Raw genomic sequence first — 14,264 nt, forward strand, 5'->3', positions numbered from 1 at the left:
CTCCCCTGCAGGATGTCTCTGGTTTATAATTGTATGGTTTTGTTTTGTTGGGTTTTGTACTTGTACCTGATACCTTTTTTTTTTTTTTTAACACAGCTTTATTCTTTTTTTAAAAAGATTTATTTATTTATGCATACAGAACTGGGGTACAGGCCAGAGGTATAGGGGCCGTGAGAGGACTCACCAGAGACAGAGTGGGGAACAGAACAGGTAGATTGAGGAAGTACACTGCTGAGGGGAGCAACGGGCAGGTCAGGAGAGGTCTGCAGTGTCGTGTGGGTCACCTTTGGGGCTGGGGATTGAACTCGCACTCAAGTGGCTGCAGTTTGCTTGCAGTGCTGCACTTTAACCCTCTGTGCCACTAGGGAGGGCCTCCCCTGATGTCTTTAATAAGTGTTTTAAAAATTATTTTTTCCTTATATTTTGGTTAATTTCACTTTGAACAGGTTGACTTTAGAAAAAAATTAAACCTGGCTGGGCCTACATTCAAAGAAGAAAATCCATATGGCTAAGGAAACTGATGTCTAATGTAGTTAGCAGAAATTGTGTCTATTTTGGATTAATTCATACTTTTTCCATTAAAACTGTATGTGCTGTAAAATAGTTTTTGGATTTGATAAAAGAGTGCTATTCATGGTAGTATTAACTGTTCAGATACTAAAAAGTGGTAATTTGGCATTTTTTTCTCTAAAGGTACTAATTCAGATATGTATTACCTGTAGTAAATCTGGATGTAATATGTATTTTCCATACTGTATTTACTATATTTTTCCTAGGTACCCTTACTCAGAAATAATGATATACCTTGAATATAGTAGAACCGTAGTGAATAAGGCCCAGAATTTAACCTCAGGATTGATTCTGGAAAACGAAAATTTGTCGGGCCTATGTGGTAGCCTCTGGGTTAAGTCTCAGCACTGTTACTTTGATAGCCTGAGTTCACTCCCTTGCCAGGGTGGTAACCCATATAATGTGCAGGAGACTCTTCTCCTTTCTCACCCACTACTCCCTTTTGCAGTCTGTTTTCAGCTAGTCCGTCTGTTCTGCTTCCCACTGTGTTTCTGGTGAATCCTCTCATCCACCCACCCACCCCTGCACCCCACCCCTGCAGTTCTACACAAAAATCAATAGAATCATTAAAATAAAAATTGTTAATAGTTATTTACTGACCATCTGTTAAATACTAAGAAAAAACCTCACAGTTCTTTTACTTTTATTTCATCCTTTGACAAGAAAACGTGCTAGTCACATATGTTTTTACTTAAATTAAGAATAAGGATTATGGCTGCCAAAATTTTCACCTCTCCTGTGTAATGAATTCTGGATAAAAGAATGTTTTAAACTGACTTAACACTTGTCAATTTTTTACAGGTATCTTCACAGTCATCACTTTTTGGAGTTGGTTACCTTGCTCCTGTCTATTCCAGTAACAAGTGCTCACCCTGGTGTACTGCAAGCCACAAAAGATGTTCTAAAGTTTCTTGCACAGTCACAAAAGGGTCTTCTTTTTTTTATGTCAGAATATGAATCCACAAATTTATTGATCCGAGCTCTGTGTCATCTTTATGATCAAGATGAAGAGGAAGGTCTCCAGTCTGATGGTGTTATTGATGATGCTTTTGCCTTGTGGCTGCAGGACTCAACTCAAACATTGCAGTGCATTACAGAACTGTTTAGCCACTTTCAGCGTTGCACCGCCAGTGAAGAAACTGATCATTCAGATCTCTTGGGAACCCTTCACAACCTTTATTTGATTACTTTTAATCCTGTGGGAAGATCAGCTGTTGGCCATGTTTTCAGTCTTGAGAAAAATCTCCAAAGTCTTATTACTCTGATGGAGTACTATTCCAAAGAAGCCCTGGGGTAATTTTTTGTTCTTAAATTTTTGTTTATTATATTGGAAAACTGCATCATTAGTGAGGTAGTTTCTCAAAAGAAGGTGTTGCTTTGAAAGGAAATATTTAATTTTTCTTTTGACACAGCACATAACTTGTTAATTAAGGTTCAAAATGACAAATTTAAAGCAGTGAAGTTGATCTTTTAATTGCTGCTTTCAGATTTCTTTGGTGTTGACAAAGATTGCACTTGTAGCACTCCTAATTTGTATGCAAGGTGTTCTGAATGCATTGCAATATATCTCTCAAGAGTAGTGAGAGCTATTTTGCTGCCATATGCCCTTGCTTTCTAAACTTTTCCTCAGAAGTGCTTAAATGTATAGGTGGGGTATGTGTTGGGGGAGGTGAGGATTGAGAATAATGTATTTGAAAAACCTGTTCAGTAGGGTATAGAGTTTTAGGATATGAAAAGAAAAACATGTTCTTTTTCTGGGATCATGTTATCACAAGGTAATGTCATCCAAGTACTTAGTCCTATGATAGTGTCTTGGTAGGGCTCTATTTGGTGGGGTTTATGAAACACAAACAACAGTGACTTCTGTGCCTAACTGTGCCTTAAGATTTCTGTAGTGGAACACTCAGTGATGATGACAGTGATTGATTTATCACACTTGTTCCTGTTATATAGAGTGGACAAACATTTTAAAGGAGACAACGTATACTTCCTACTCTTTAATTGCTAATGAAGTAAACTTGTTAATAATATTTTATGGTTTTTATATAATGATAGAATTTCACTTTCCATTATGATACCTGTGCTTTTTTTTTTTTTTTTTAAGATTTATTTTTATTTATGCATACAAGAGCTGGGTGTAGGCCAGAAGTATGGAGAAGTTTCACTAACGGCAGAGTGGGGAGCAAAACAAACAGATTGACTGAAATATACTGCTGAGGGGTTGGGGGAGACAGGAGGGGTCTTCTGCACTAGGTTGTTCAGCTGCCTGGTCTGGGATTGAACTCATGTCTCAGTGGCTGCTAGATAGCTTGATAGTGCTGGCTTTAACCTTTGCACCACCAACGAGGCCCCCATTGTATCTCTGCTTTTTAAATATAGTTTTAACTAGTGCTTTCAGGTGAATTGGAAGTGAGCTTTAAAGTCTGATTTACTTTTAGGAAGTTAGTCATATTTCATCGTAAAATTTCTTGGTCTCTTTAAAGCATGTAGACAATGTTTATATTGTTCTTGAGAAAAATTGTGTCATACCAAAAACTTAAAAACCTTGCTTTGTTTCAGTGACTCCAAGTCTAAGAAGTCAGTAGCTTATAATTATGCATGTATACTTATTTTGGTGGTGGTTCAGTCTTCCAGTGATGTCCAGATGCTAGAACAGCATGCAGCATCTCTCTTGAAGCTTTGTAAAGCAGATGAAAATAATGCTAAATTACAAGGTATGCTTCTTGAAATTATTTTAAGTATTTATGCTGCACTAAGAAAAAAGTCTTTAATATGTGTTATGTTAATCATCAAATTTTTATACATACCTGGTAATACTATGTTTACTTCATGAAAATACCTTTAATGAAGGTATTTTATAGGTATATTTACAAGGAGTTTTATAAAATTGTTGAAAATATCTGAAAAGTCATGAAAATTGGTGGTTGGTTAGAGTTTCTAATCTAAATGGAAGAAGTATTTTAAAGACAAAATTTCAGTTTTCTGTGTAATTTGCATGTGTGTGTTTCCTGTGTGTATGTTTCTGAGTATAAGACTGTTCTAAGTACAATTTAGAAATACATTTTTGGCTAATTAACGTGTGCTATCCTCAAAAGTGAAGAATAATGAAATAAACTTTATTTTCTTAAGTATATAAATGTATATTGAGTGAAGTTTATGACAGATCTTATGTGGGTAATCTTGAAAAACTTAAGGTACTTAATTTTTAAATTTTAATTTGATACTTTACATAGAAAGTTTGACAGTGCTGAGTAAATGTTATAGTGTGTGACTTCTTTTTTTAGTCCTGAATTTTATGTGTGATACTGGCAGTAAAAGTTGGCTAGTAAATGCAACTTCCCATGTTAAAAGTAGATATTTTACTTTGATGTGATGCTTTTATAAAAGAAGGGCGCACAGCATCTTCAAAGGTATTAGTCATGTTTATCTGATGACCTTTTATCATTATCTTATTCCTGATATCTGTCATTTGAGCTATCTGGTCTGTATATTTGAAAAAGTTGACTTAAAAATACTCAGATGTACAGTTGTAATTTTTTGGAGGGCTGTGGAACCAAGGAGAGACATAACTATCATTTTCAGTTTCCTTTAGTCATTCCTATAAAATGTCTGGATCTAGTGTATCACTTTATATTAGAATGCTTTTATAAAAACATTGTTGGTGATGAAGTTTAGTTGCTATGGCATAGCTTTTACAAGAGTATTTGTGTTTGTCTTACAATCAGTTGGTCTTACTATTTTGGGGTGATAGTGTTACTTTTAATTTTATAAAGGAAAGTCCAGCTTTATCTCATTGATGGTTGTTGAAGGTGCTGGATTCTGGACCAAGCCAGCCTTGGAAATCCCTTATCCCACTTTCAGGGCAGGATGAGTGGGATTTACCACTCAGGGATAAATGATAGAGCTTATTACTCCTAACAACTGCAGGGAGTTCACCTATCAATCTTTCAGAAACAACCAGGATGGCCCCCTGACTTCTGGGGCACTGAGTTGACGCTTGATCAGTCACCGGTACAGGCACTAGTCTATGTTTACAATATCCTAAGGCATACCCTAAAACCCCATGTATATATATGTATACATACACATTTCCCCCTCATCCCTATATATGCATTTAACTTAGGAAATTGGCAACATTTAAGACCCATGTTACAAGAAAAGACACTTAGTAAATGCCTCCCCTCCCTGATGTTTGAGCCTTTAGAAATTAATACATTTTATGTATGATTTTTATTTTTGGGTATGAGAGGAAGCAGAGTTAGCTTAATAACACAGTTATATTAGTTTATAGTTTATAAATTTTTTGATATTGTGTGTTGATTGTTGCCAAAAAAATCAGTTTAATTAGATGATCCTGTTTAAGCATATATAGTTTTCAGTTTCAGAAACTAGCTAAGAGTAGTCACTTATTTTTAAACCAGTGTGGAAAGGCACTTACATTTTCATTTAAAAGTTTGTTTAAACATTTAGAGATGAGTCATCTTTGTATAAAATCTCCATTATTCATCTGCTAGGATCTAGTAATTATGTTTGGAAAAGAATTCCTTTACTTCTTTGTTATAAGATTTTTGTTTTAAAAGATATTATAAATTGTATTTTTTGTTTTTAAGAACTTGGCAAGTGGCTTGAACCTCTGAAAAACCTTAGGTTTGAAATTAACTGCATTCCAAACCTAATTGAATATGTTAAACAGGTAAGTGAAACTTAAGTGTCTTTATCTTATGAAACTGCATAGTAGTTTATAGTAATATTGCATAAATCACTTACATAGATAATGAGAGTAACTGTTAAGTATACTTGATTGATTTTCTAAACTTTGTCGGTACAGATTGGTGTATAACTGTGGAGGGGTGTATGATTGTGAGCACAACAATTTAAGAAGGGAAACACAAAAGAAACAGAGTTTTCTATTTTAAGTTTCTCCTCTGAATTTCATTTAAAAACATTTAAAATGTTATTTCTAAGATTTTTTTTTTTTAAAGATTTATTTATTTGTTCATACAGAACTGGGGAACAGGCCAGAGGCTCAGGGGCGGTGAGAGGATTCACCAGAGACAGAGTGGGGAGCAGAACAGGCAGATCTACGAAGCACACTGCTGAGGGGAGCAGGGTCGGGTCAGGAGAGGTCTGCCGCGCCATGTGGTCACCTCTGGGGCAGGCGGGAATCGAATTCATGTGGAAGTGGTTTTAGTTTCTCAGTGCTGTGCTTTAACCGGCTGCGACACCAGGGAGGGCCGTTATTTCTAAGTTTTTACCTATATGTTGCTTTGTGAAAGCTATTAAAACAAGGCATTACTAAGTATTACTTTCTGTTACCTGGAAACATAGCATGGGCAAGTGTTAAAGACATCAGCAACTATATTTCTTTTTTCTTTTAAGGGTTTTGTTTGTTTGTTTATGCATGTAAGAACTGGGGTGTAGGCCAGAGCAGTGGGGTGGGGGTGAGTGAGAGGATTCACCAGAGACTGTGGAGAACAGAACAGATAGACTACTGAAATACACTGCTGAGGGGAACAGTGGGTGAGACAGGAGAGGTCCGCTGTACCATATGTGGATTAGGCCCTGGCAGGGTATTGAATTGAGGCCCTATTAGTGATAGTGCTGATGCTTAACCTCTAGGCCACCAGGGAGGTCAAAGCAGTTCTTCCTCTAGTCATTCTTTACTTAGCTGTCATCATTAGACTTCTGTAGTACCTGCTTGTGTTTAAATATATGTTATGTAATGCTAAAACATTCCCTGCTGCATTTTAGTTTTGAAAGAGGTTTAGTATCCACAGTGCATTATGAAAATCAGTCATTGCTTCATTTTTGGGAGCAAGGATAAGTAGAAAGAGTACATGAAAAGGAGCTATTTTAATTTTTTTAAGTTGTATTTATTTGTGCATACAAAAACTGTGGGACAGGCCAGAGGTGAGTGGGTGAGAGGATTCACCAGAGACAGAGTGGGAAGCAGAACAAGCAGATCTACTGAAATTGGTGCTGAGGGGAGCAAGGGAGCAGCGGGTGAGACAGGCAAGGTTTGCTGCACTATGTGGGTCACCTCCCTGGCTAGTGATTGAACTTGTACTACAGAGGCTTCATAGTGTGTAACTTAATTTATTTTTAATGTTCTCAATTTTGTTTACTTATTTTCTTTATTAAGGTAATATTGGTTTATAATACTGTATATGATTTAGAGGAATAGCTTCACACCTTCTCAGATGTATGCCACACTATCCCTTCCATCAAAACTATCATAAGTACTTTATCTTGGTTAGTTGGGCACTTCCTATTTTATCACCATCTTCTTCATACCTCCTTCTCCATGAGTACTGTTTTTTATAGACTTATTTATTTATGCACGCAAGAACTGGGGTATAGGCCAGAGTTGGCAGGGAGGTGAGAGGATCTACCAGAGGCAGAACTGGGAGCAGAACAGGCAGATGTACTGAAATACACTGAGGAGAGCAGTGGGCTAGACAGGAGAGGTGTGCTGCGCCGTGTGGGTCACCTCCCTGGCTGGCGATCAAACTCGTGTTGCATTGACTTCGGATGGCTTCACAGTGCTGTGCTTTAACCCGTTGTACCACCAGGGAGAGCCCATTTAGTACTTTTTAACACTTTAAATTGTAATTGTTCATTGTATTAATAGCAGTATAGTGCAACATGTATTGAAGATCAAATAACCTTTATAAGGTTTGTGTTCTAAAATTAAATTTAAAATGTTACAAGAACTTAATTGGAAACTTTTTCTTGAAAAATATTTGGATTTGATCAAATGTTTTTGAAATTTATTTTATAATTAAATTATTAAAAAAATATTTATGCATATAGAACTAGGGTACAGGCCAAAGGTGCAGGGGTGGTGAGAGTATTCACCTATTCACCAGAGACAGAGTGGGGAGTAGGCAGATTGACAAAGGGGAGCAGCTGGTAAAACGGGAGAGAGAGGTCTGCTGCACCATGGGCCCCCTCCCCTGCTAGGGAGAGGCAGGGGATTGGCTAGGGACCCGATTGGCTAGGGACAACTCTTGCTGAGGAGTTCTAGCCTGGACTAGCTTCACAGTGCTGCACTTTAACCCATTGTGCCACCAGGGAGGGCCTTAAATAAATAAATCTTTTTTAAAAAAAGCAGGAAATTGTCCTTGATAGACATCTTAGTTGAAACTTGTATTTTTAATTCATGCTTCTCTGGAATTTACTCTTGATCTGATAGGTACCAAGAAATTTAACTTGCTGTTCATTTTTATTTTTAAAGAATATTGATAACTTGATGACTCCAGAAGGAGTTGGCCTGACCACTGCTCTGCGTGTTCTCTGTAATGTGGCATGTTCACCACCCCCTGTTGAAGGTAATGTGTTTGCTAAGACCTTAAGAACTTTTTAAAGCCTAGTATAAATATTGCTCATTAGATATTCATAATTCTTAATTGTTTGACATGTAAGTAATTATGTTTTTCCCTTTATCCTTTACAAAGGTCAGCAGAAAGACCTGAAGTGGAATCTTGCTGTTATTCAGCTTTTTTCTGCTGAAGGAATGGACACCTTTATTCGGGTTCTGCAGAAGTTGAACAGTCTTCTGACTCAGCCTTGGAGGCTCCATGCCAACATGGGGACCACCCTTCACAGAGTTACTACTATTTCAATGGCTCGCTGCACACTCACTCTTCTTAAAACTATGTTAACGGAACTCCTGAGAGGTGGATCCTTTGAGTTTAAGGACATGCGTGTTCCTTCAGCACTTGTGACTTTACACATGCTCCTGTGCTCTATCCCCCTCTCAGGTCGTTTGGATAGTGATGAACAGAAAATTCAGAATGATATCATTGATATCTTACTGACTTTTACACAAGGAGTTAATGAAAAACTCACAATCTCAGAAGAGACTCTGGCTAATAATACTTGGTCTTTAATGTTAAAAGAAGTTCTTTCTTCGATCTTAAAAGTTCCTGAGGGATTTTTTTCTGGACTCATACTCCTTTCAGAGCTGCTGCCTCTACCATTGCCCATGCAAACAACTCAGGTATCACTTCCATATAACATGCATCTTATAAATGACTGCAGTAACACATTTTTAAAAGCCAGTGATTTTGTTAAAAAAAAAAAATCAAAAGCCCTCATCCCTGTTCCCTAAAAAAGACATAAAATAGTGAGGGTAAGATAAAACTGGAGCAAGTTGGTCAAAAGGAAATGGGGGTAATATTTAAAATAAGTTTTTGTTAATGTGAACTTTATTATGCTGTTATGTATAAATGTACTTTTGTTATTTTTAAATCTTCTCCCCCCTTTATCATGTGTTAGAATTTGCTATTCACTAGATTGTCTCATCAATGGACTCTGCTCTACTGACTGCTAATCTGAGAACACTAAGATTTTTTTAGACCTATTGAATTCAAACAAATGTTTATTTGTGTTATAGAAAATTAAATGTTTTAAGAGTGTGGTAAAGATGTCCTTTTCATAACATTTCTTCCTGAACATTTTTTGTGACTGTAAATAAATAGTAAAAAAATCTATGTACATACAAATTATACTTTTTTAACAGGTTATTGAGCCACACGATATATCAGTGGCACTCAACACCCGAAAATTGTGGAGCATGCACCTTCATGTTCAAGCAAAGTTGCTCCAAGAAATAGTTCGCTCTTTCTCTGGCACAACTTGCCAACCCATTCAGCACATGTTACGACGTATTTGTGTTCAATTGTGTGACCTTGCCTCACCAACTGCACTTCTGATTATGAGAACTGTGTTGGATTTGATTGTAGAAGACTTGCAAAGGTATTTTCATTTTGTGTTAAATATTTGTTCAAGTTGTTCTTAACACACATACATATTTTCCTGCTTCTAATTTGGAAACCAGAATTTAGAGTGTTCAGATAGCAGTGTGTGTGTCACTTACATACATGAATACATATAAATATACATGTAAGCATAGACACGTATGTGTTCATAATGCATATATATATTATTCTTAATAGGAAAACATTTCATGTTCAGGATTCCTTGAAGGTTTTGATTTTGGGTGTTTGAAAGATAACCTATGAAGTACTCTGATTTAAGAAGCTATATTTTAAAGTCCCAAACTTAGAAACTTTTATAGTAATTACAAATTCAAGAGAAGTAGTCACAGCCAAGCAATGAAATGTTTTATATAACATTTGGATAAGTTAATATGTGTCAAAATAAATACTAGATAATGCTTTAAAATCATGAACTTTGTTTACTAAATGTATTGATTTTATTTCAGCACTTCAGAAGATAAAGAAAAGCAATATACCAGCCAAACCACCAGGTTACTTGCTCTTCTTGATGCTCTGGCTTCCCACAAAGCTTGTAAATTAGCCATTTTGCATCTAATTAATGGAGCTATTAAAGGTGATGAAAAATATACTGAGATATTCCAGGATCTGTTAGCTTTGGTGAGGTCTCCTGGAGATAGTGTTATTCGTCAACAGTGTGATGAATATATCACATCCATTTTGCAGTCTCTTTGTGATCAGGTATTTATAGTTATTTTATAACTTCTTTGTGTGTTTATAAAAGCTTTTTTTGATGTAAGCCTTGACCATGAACAAAGAAATCTTCCCTGTTTAATTACTCCTGCTGTTGTTTAGGATGATAAAGTTGACAGTAAAATGGTTTGGTGCTTCTTTGAGTTTACGCTTCACAAGTTTCTCTAAAGAGCTCTTTTCCTTTTCTTTATGGATTTTATCCTTGGATAATTGCTTTACATGCTGAGGTAGTCTTTGAGTTAGTTAAGTGTAGTACTTCACTTTCTGATTGTATACCAAGTTATCCTTGAACTTTACAGCTTTGTGATTTGGAGCAGTACCATGTTTCCTTATTAGAACAACTTTTGAAGGCATAAGCTACAGCAGTGTATTTTTAGATGTTCACTAAAAGAAGTATTGCTGTCTACATTATTGACTTTCAGTTTTCAGTTCCATATATTAATGAGAATTTTTAGCCCATTGTAATTAGGAATTTCTGTTTAAAGTTGTCAAAATGCTCCTGCTCTCTAATCATCAGATGTAATATGTTCTGGCAGGACATATGTGTGTGTGTGTGTGTGTGTGTGTGTGTGTGTGTATTGGCACTGACAGATTTTTTAAAAAAATAATATAATAGTTTATTTTTATTTTTACATCATTTTGTGCCTTTTCCTATGTCAGTTGTAATCCCCATGAGCTTCCCATCACCAAATCACCCATGTGACATGACCATAGTCCAGTGCACTTCCCTCCCCACACAGATTTTGGTCCCATTCTCCATTCAATCCCCGTTAAATATCTCTGGTATATAGTTGTTCATCATTATTACTTTCTCCCCTGGTCCTTTATATTTCTGCTCTGAGTGAAGCCATCCAGTATTTTTACTTTTCTTTCTGGCTTACTTCACTAAGCATGATCTTTTGAAAACATCTCCATCCATGTTCTGGCAGAATATTTTTTATAGGATTCATGTTGGAAGAATACCTTGTAGCTAGCCAAAAATCCAGTTTGATTACATTTAGCACTCAGGACTAAGAAGGAGCTTTTTTTTAAAAAAAAAAAAATAATATAATAGTTTATTTTTACATCATTTTGTGCATTAGAAGGAGCATTTTTGATGTGACTTGTTTTCACAAAGAGGTACATCCTAGGTCCCCTGATGACGTAAGTCTCATTCTTGGTTTCACCTTGTCTTATTTCCCTTCTGATTTAAGCTTTGTTTCATAGTTTTAAGTCAAGCTGAATTATGATTTGCATTTATTGAACTGATTAAAGACAATGACACCTACCTGAAAATGTTTTTGTTAAAGTCTACTGTATATACCTCTAAAAAGAGTGATAGGAATTTTTGTGATTAACTAAACTCTGTTACCATTAAAAACTTGAATTTTAAAAATTATAAAAGCCAGAGGAAAATATTTATTTGGAAGACACCTTAATTATCTGCCCCATCCATCCTTTTTGTAATGTTTTAAATACCAATTATTTATTTGTTTAGTAGAATTTATTTCTTGGAGTGTTTTCCTTTTAAATTTAAAAATATTTGTATGAATGAATAATATAGCTATTTAAAATATTTTAGAATCAAATATACTTCACTTAATGATTTGAAGATAAAAATTATATTCCACCCAGTACATGGAAAAGTTTTTGAAGAGATCTAAAAATATTGTAAAGTAAAATATTTAAACCTTTACTTCATTAGGTGAATATCCTTGTTTTAATTTTACAAATGAGCTAAATGACTTCTTTGTTCTTAATGTATTTGATTCTATTTGGGATGGGTTGTAACAAAATTTTACTGAGACAATTACGGTATTAATTGCTGTGTGTTTCTGAAATAAAATGTTAAGTGACAGTGATAACCATTTTTCAAAAATTTTTTTCCCTGTTCTCCTGCCCCCTCACAGGACATTGCACTCATTTTGCCAAACTCTTCTGAAGGGTCTGTTTCTGAACTGGAGCAACTTTCCAATTCTCTTCCAAACAAAGAATTGATGGCCTCAATCTGTGACTGTTTACTGGCTCTGCTAGCTAACTCTGAGAGCAGTTATAACTGTTTGCTGACATGTGTAAGAACAATGATGTTTCTTGCAGAGCATGATTATGGATTATTTCACCTAAAAAGGTAATGCTTGATCTAATCTGGTACACTCATAGATATAATTTTTCATTTGTCAACTCCCAAATTAATTAATTCTTAGCTTACTTTAGAAAGTTGAAGATAGGATTTCATGTTTTTAGAAAAGATTTGTTAGTGGTGAAATGTTAGTAATAAAATCTTTGTATTTAAAAAATTTTCAAATGTAGGCATCATTAATCTCAGACTATTCAGTCTGAAGTGTAATCTATGCTATATTTTGTCTCATCTTTTTTACTAAGAAGGTAGCTGGCTATTTACATAATTTACTTGGAAATTTTTTGTTTAAAGATTTGTTTATTTATGCATGCAACAACTTGGGTACAGGCCAGAGGTATAGGTGGTGGAGGGAGGGTGAGAGGATTCACTAGAGACAGACTGTGAGGGGCAAAACAGGCAGATTGACTGAAAGACACTGCTGAGGGGAGCAGCAGGCGAGACAGGAGAGGTCTGCCACACCATGTGGATCACCTCCCTGGCTAGCGATTGAACTCATGCTTCAGTGACTGCAGATAGCTCCTTAGTGCTGTACTTGAACCCCTTATGCCACCAGGGAGGCCCTTCCTTGGTGATTTGTTAAAGCATGTGGGATTATGAGATAGAAAGGAGGGAATGTAAGTTTGTAACTCATTAATTACATCCCCATTGGTTGAACATTTATGTTCCAGTTCTGTGTTTGGTACTGGCTTCTACCATTTCTGTTTGTCCTTCTTTCTCCATTTCTGTATTGTTTTCATTTATTGACACCTGTGGAACATAAAGCTTTCTTCCTCTTCTTCCTCTCTGTCACCAAAGACTTAAAATTTTACTTCTCCATGCATAGATATTTATTTTATATCCTTTACGAATCACTTTATACACTATACTTACAAAGAAGCCAAAAATCTTTCTTTGGTTCTTCCCTTCCTAAGTGGGAGGGAATTTACTCAAAGTTCCAAGATTTTGAATATTTTTTTCACTCCCTTTTATCCATTCTGTAAATAAATTCTGTACATTATACTTCCACTATATATTGAATCTGCGGACTGTTACGTCTATACTTTGTGCCCCTATTCCTTGTCCCTCTTCATATTTTTCACTGAATTAGTGCTGTTTCCCATTACATTATTTAGATGTATTGTTTAGTTGGATGTCTCCCTCACTAGGCTCTATGAGGTCAGTGGGAACTATGTCTTTTTAACTGTATTTCTCCAGCAACTAGAAGATAGTAGCACTGATGAAGTTGTGGAACGAATACTTAATTCATTTAGTCCACAAACATTTACTGATTACCTTCTCTGGGCCAGACATTAGATGCTGGGGATTACTTAAAAAAAATCTTACTTCTCAGTGCATTTATTCTACAAGGGGTAGACAGAAAATAGTAAGTGAATATAATACTTAATATGTCACAGAAACAAGAGGGTGGAATTTGTTTTGAAATACAAGTGCCCCCTGAGAAGGTAACCCTTATACAAAGAACTGACTCAAGGGAGGTGAGAAATGAAACATTAATATTGGAGTGAGTGAGCACAGAGAAAATGATAGGCACAGGATGAGAGAAATAATGTGGGTATAGTGGTGGGGTCTGGTCATCAAAGGCCTTTGGGGTTATTATAAAGGTATGGAAGGTTTCAAGAATAGCTGAAACATTATTTGACTTTTAAAATAAGTTGTTACATTTTTTATGTAGTACTCACACGAACCTTGAGACATGGCCCACTTTATGTCTTTATCTACTTGCTAATTTTTATTTAGGTGCCACATTTTGAAAAAGGATTGGCAAACTATGGACTACATACTAGCTTGCCATCAGTTTTTGTAAATAAAGTTTTATTGGAACATAGTCAGCATTTTTGTGTTGTTTTGGCTTTTTTCTTACTAAAGCCAACACTTAGTAGTTGTGACTGAATCCAGCTGCTGTGTAGAGGGAACAACTGACTAAATTGTGTATAGCTTGGAAAGCCTAAAATATTTACCATTAGGCTCTTCCCATAAAAAGTTTTCTGACCCTATACCGGATGGTTTCACTCATAGCAGGAGTATAATGGACCAGGCGAGAAAACAACAAAAATAATGAACAACCATAGACCAGAGACATT

At 35.8% G+C, this 14,264-nt stretch overlaps 1 protein-coding gene across 2 annotated transcripts in view; it reads left to right on the forward strand.

The window, feature by feature from the left end:
- Window positions 1-14,264, forward strand: part of KIAA1429 (KIAA1429 ortholog) — a 51,591-nt gene that overhangs the window by 26,625 nt on the left and 10,702 nt on the right. For both annotated transcript variants that reach the window (XM_004679724.2, XM_012723050.1), the window contains exons 9-16: window positions 1,372-1,863; window positions 3,130-3,284; window positions 5,181-5,263; window positions 7,808-7,901; window positions 8,028-8,572; window positions 9,095-9,330; window positions 9,800-10,052; window positions 11,954-12,171. In XM_004679724.2, the coding sequence (XP_004679781.1) occupies window positions 1,372-1,863; window positions 3,130-3,284; window positions 5,181-5,263; window positions 7,808-7,901; window positions 8,028-8,572; window positions 9,095-9,330; window positions 9,800-10,052; window positions 11,954-12,171 (2,076 nt within the window). The remainder of the gene's footprint in view (window positions 1-1,371; window positions 1,864-3,129; window positions 3,285-5,180; window positions 5,264-7,807; window positions 7,902-8,027; window positions 8,573-9,094; window positions 9,331-9,799; window positions 10,053-11,953; window positions 12,172-14,264) is intronic.

The sequence above is a fragment of the Condylura cristata genome, unplaced genomic scaffold (assembly GCF_000260355.1).
Source record: "Condylura cristata isolate star-nosed mole 26May11 unplaced genomic scaffold, ConCri1.0 scaffold00009, whole genome shotgun sequence".
Taxonomy (NCBI): domain Eukaryota; kingdom Metazoa; phylum Chordata; class Mammalia; order Eulipotyphla; family Talpidae; genus Condylura; species Condylura cristata.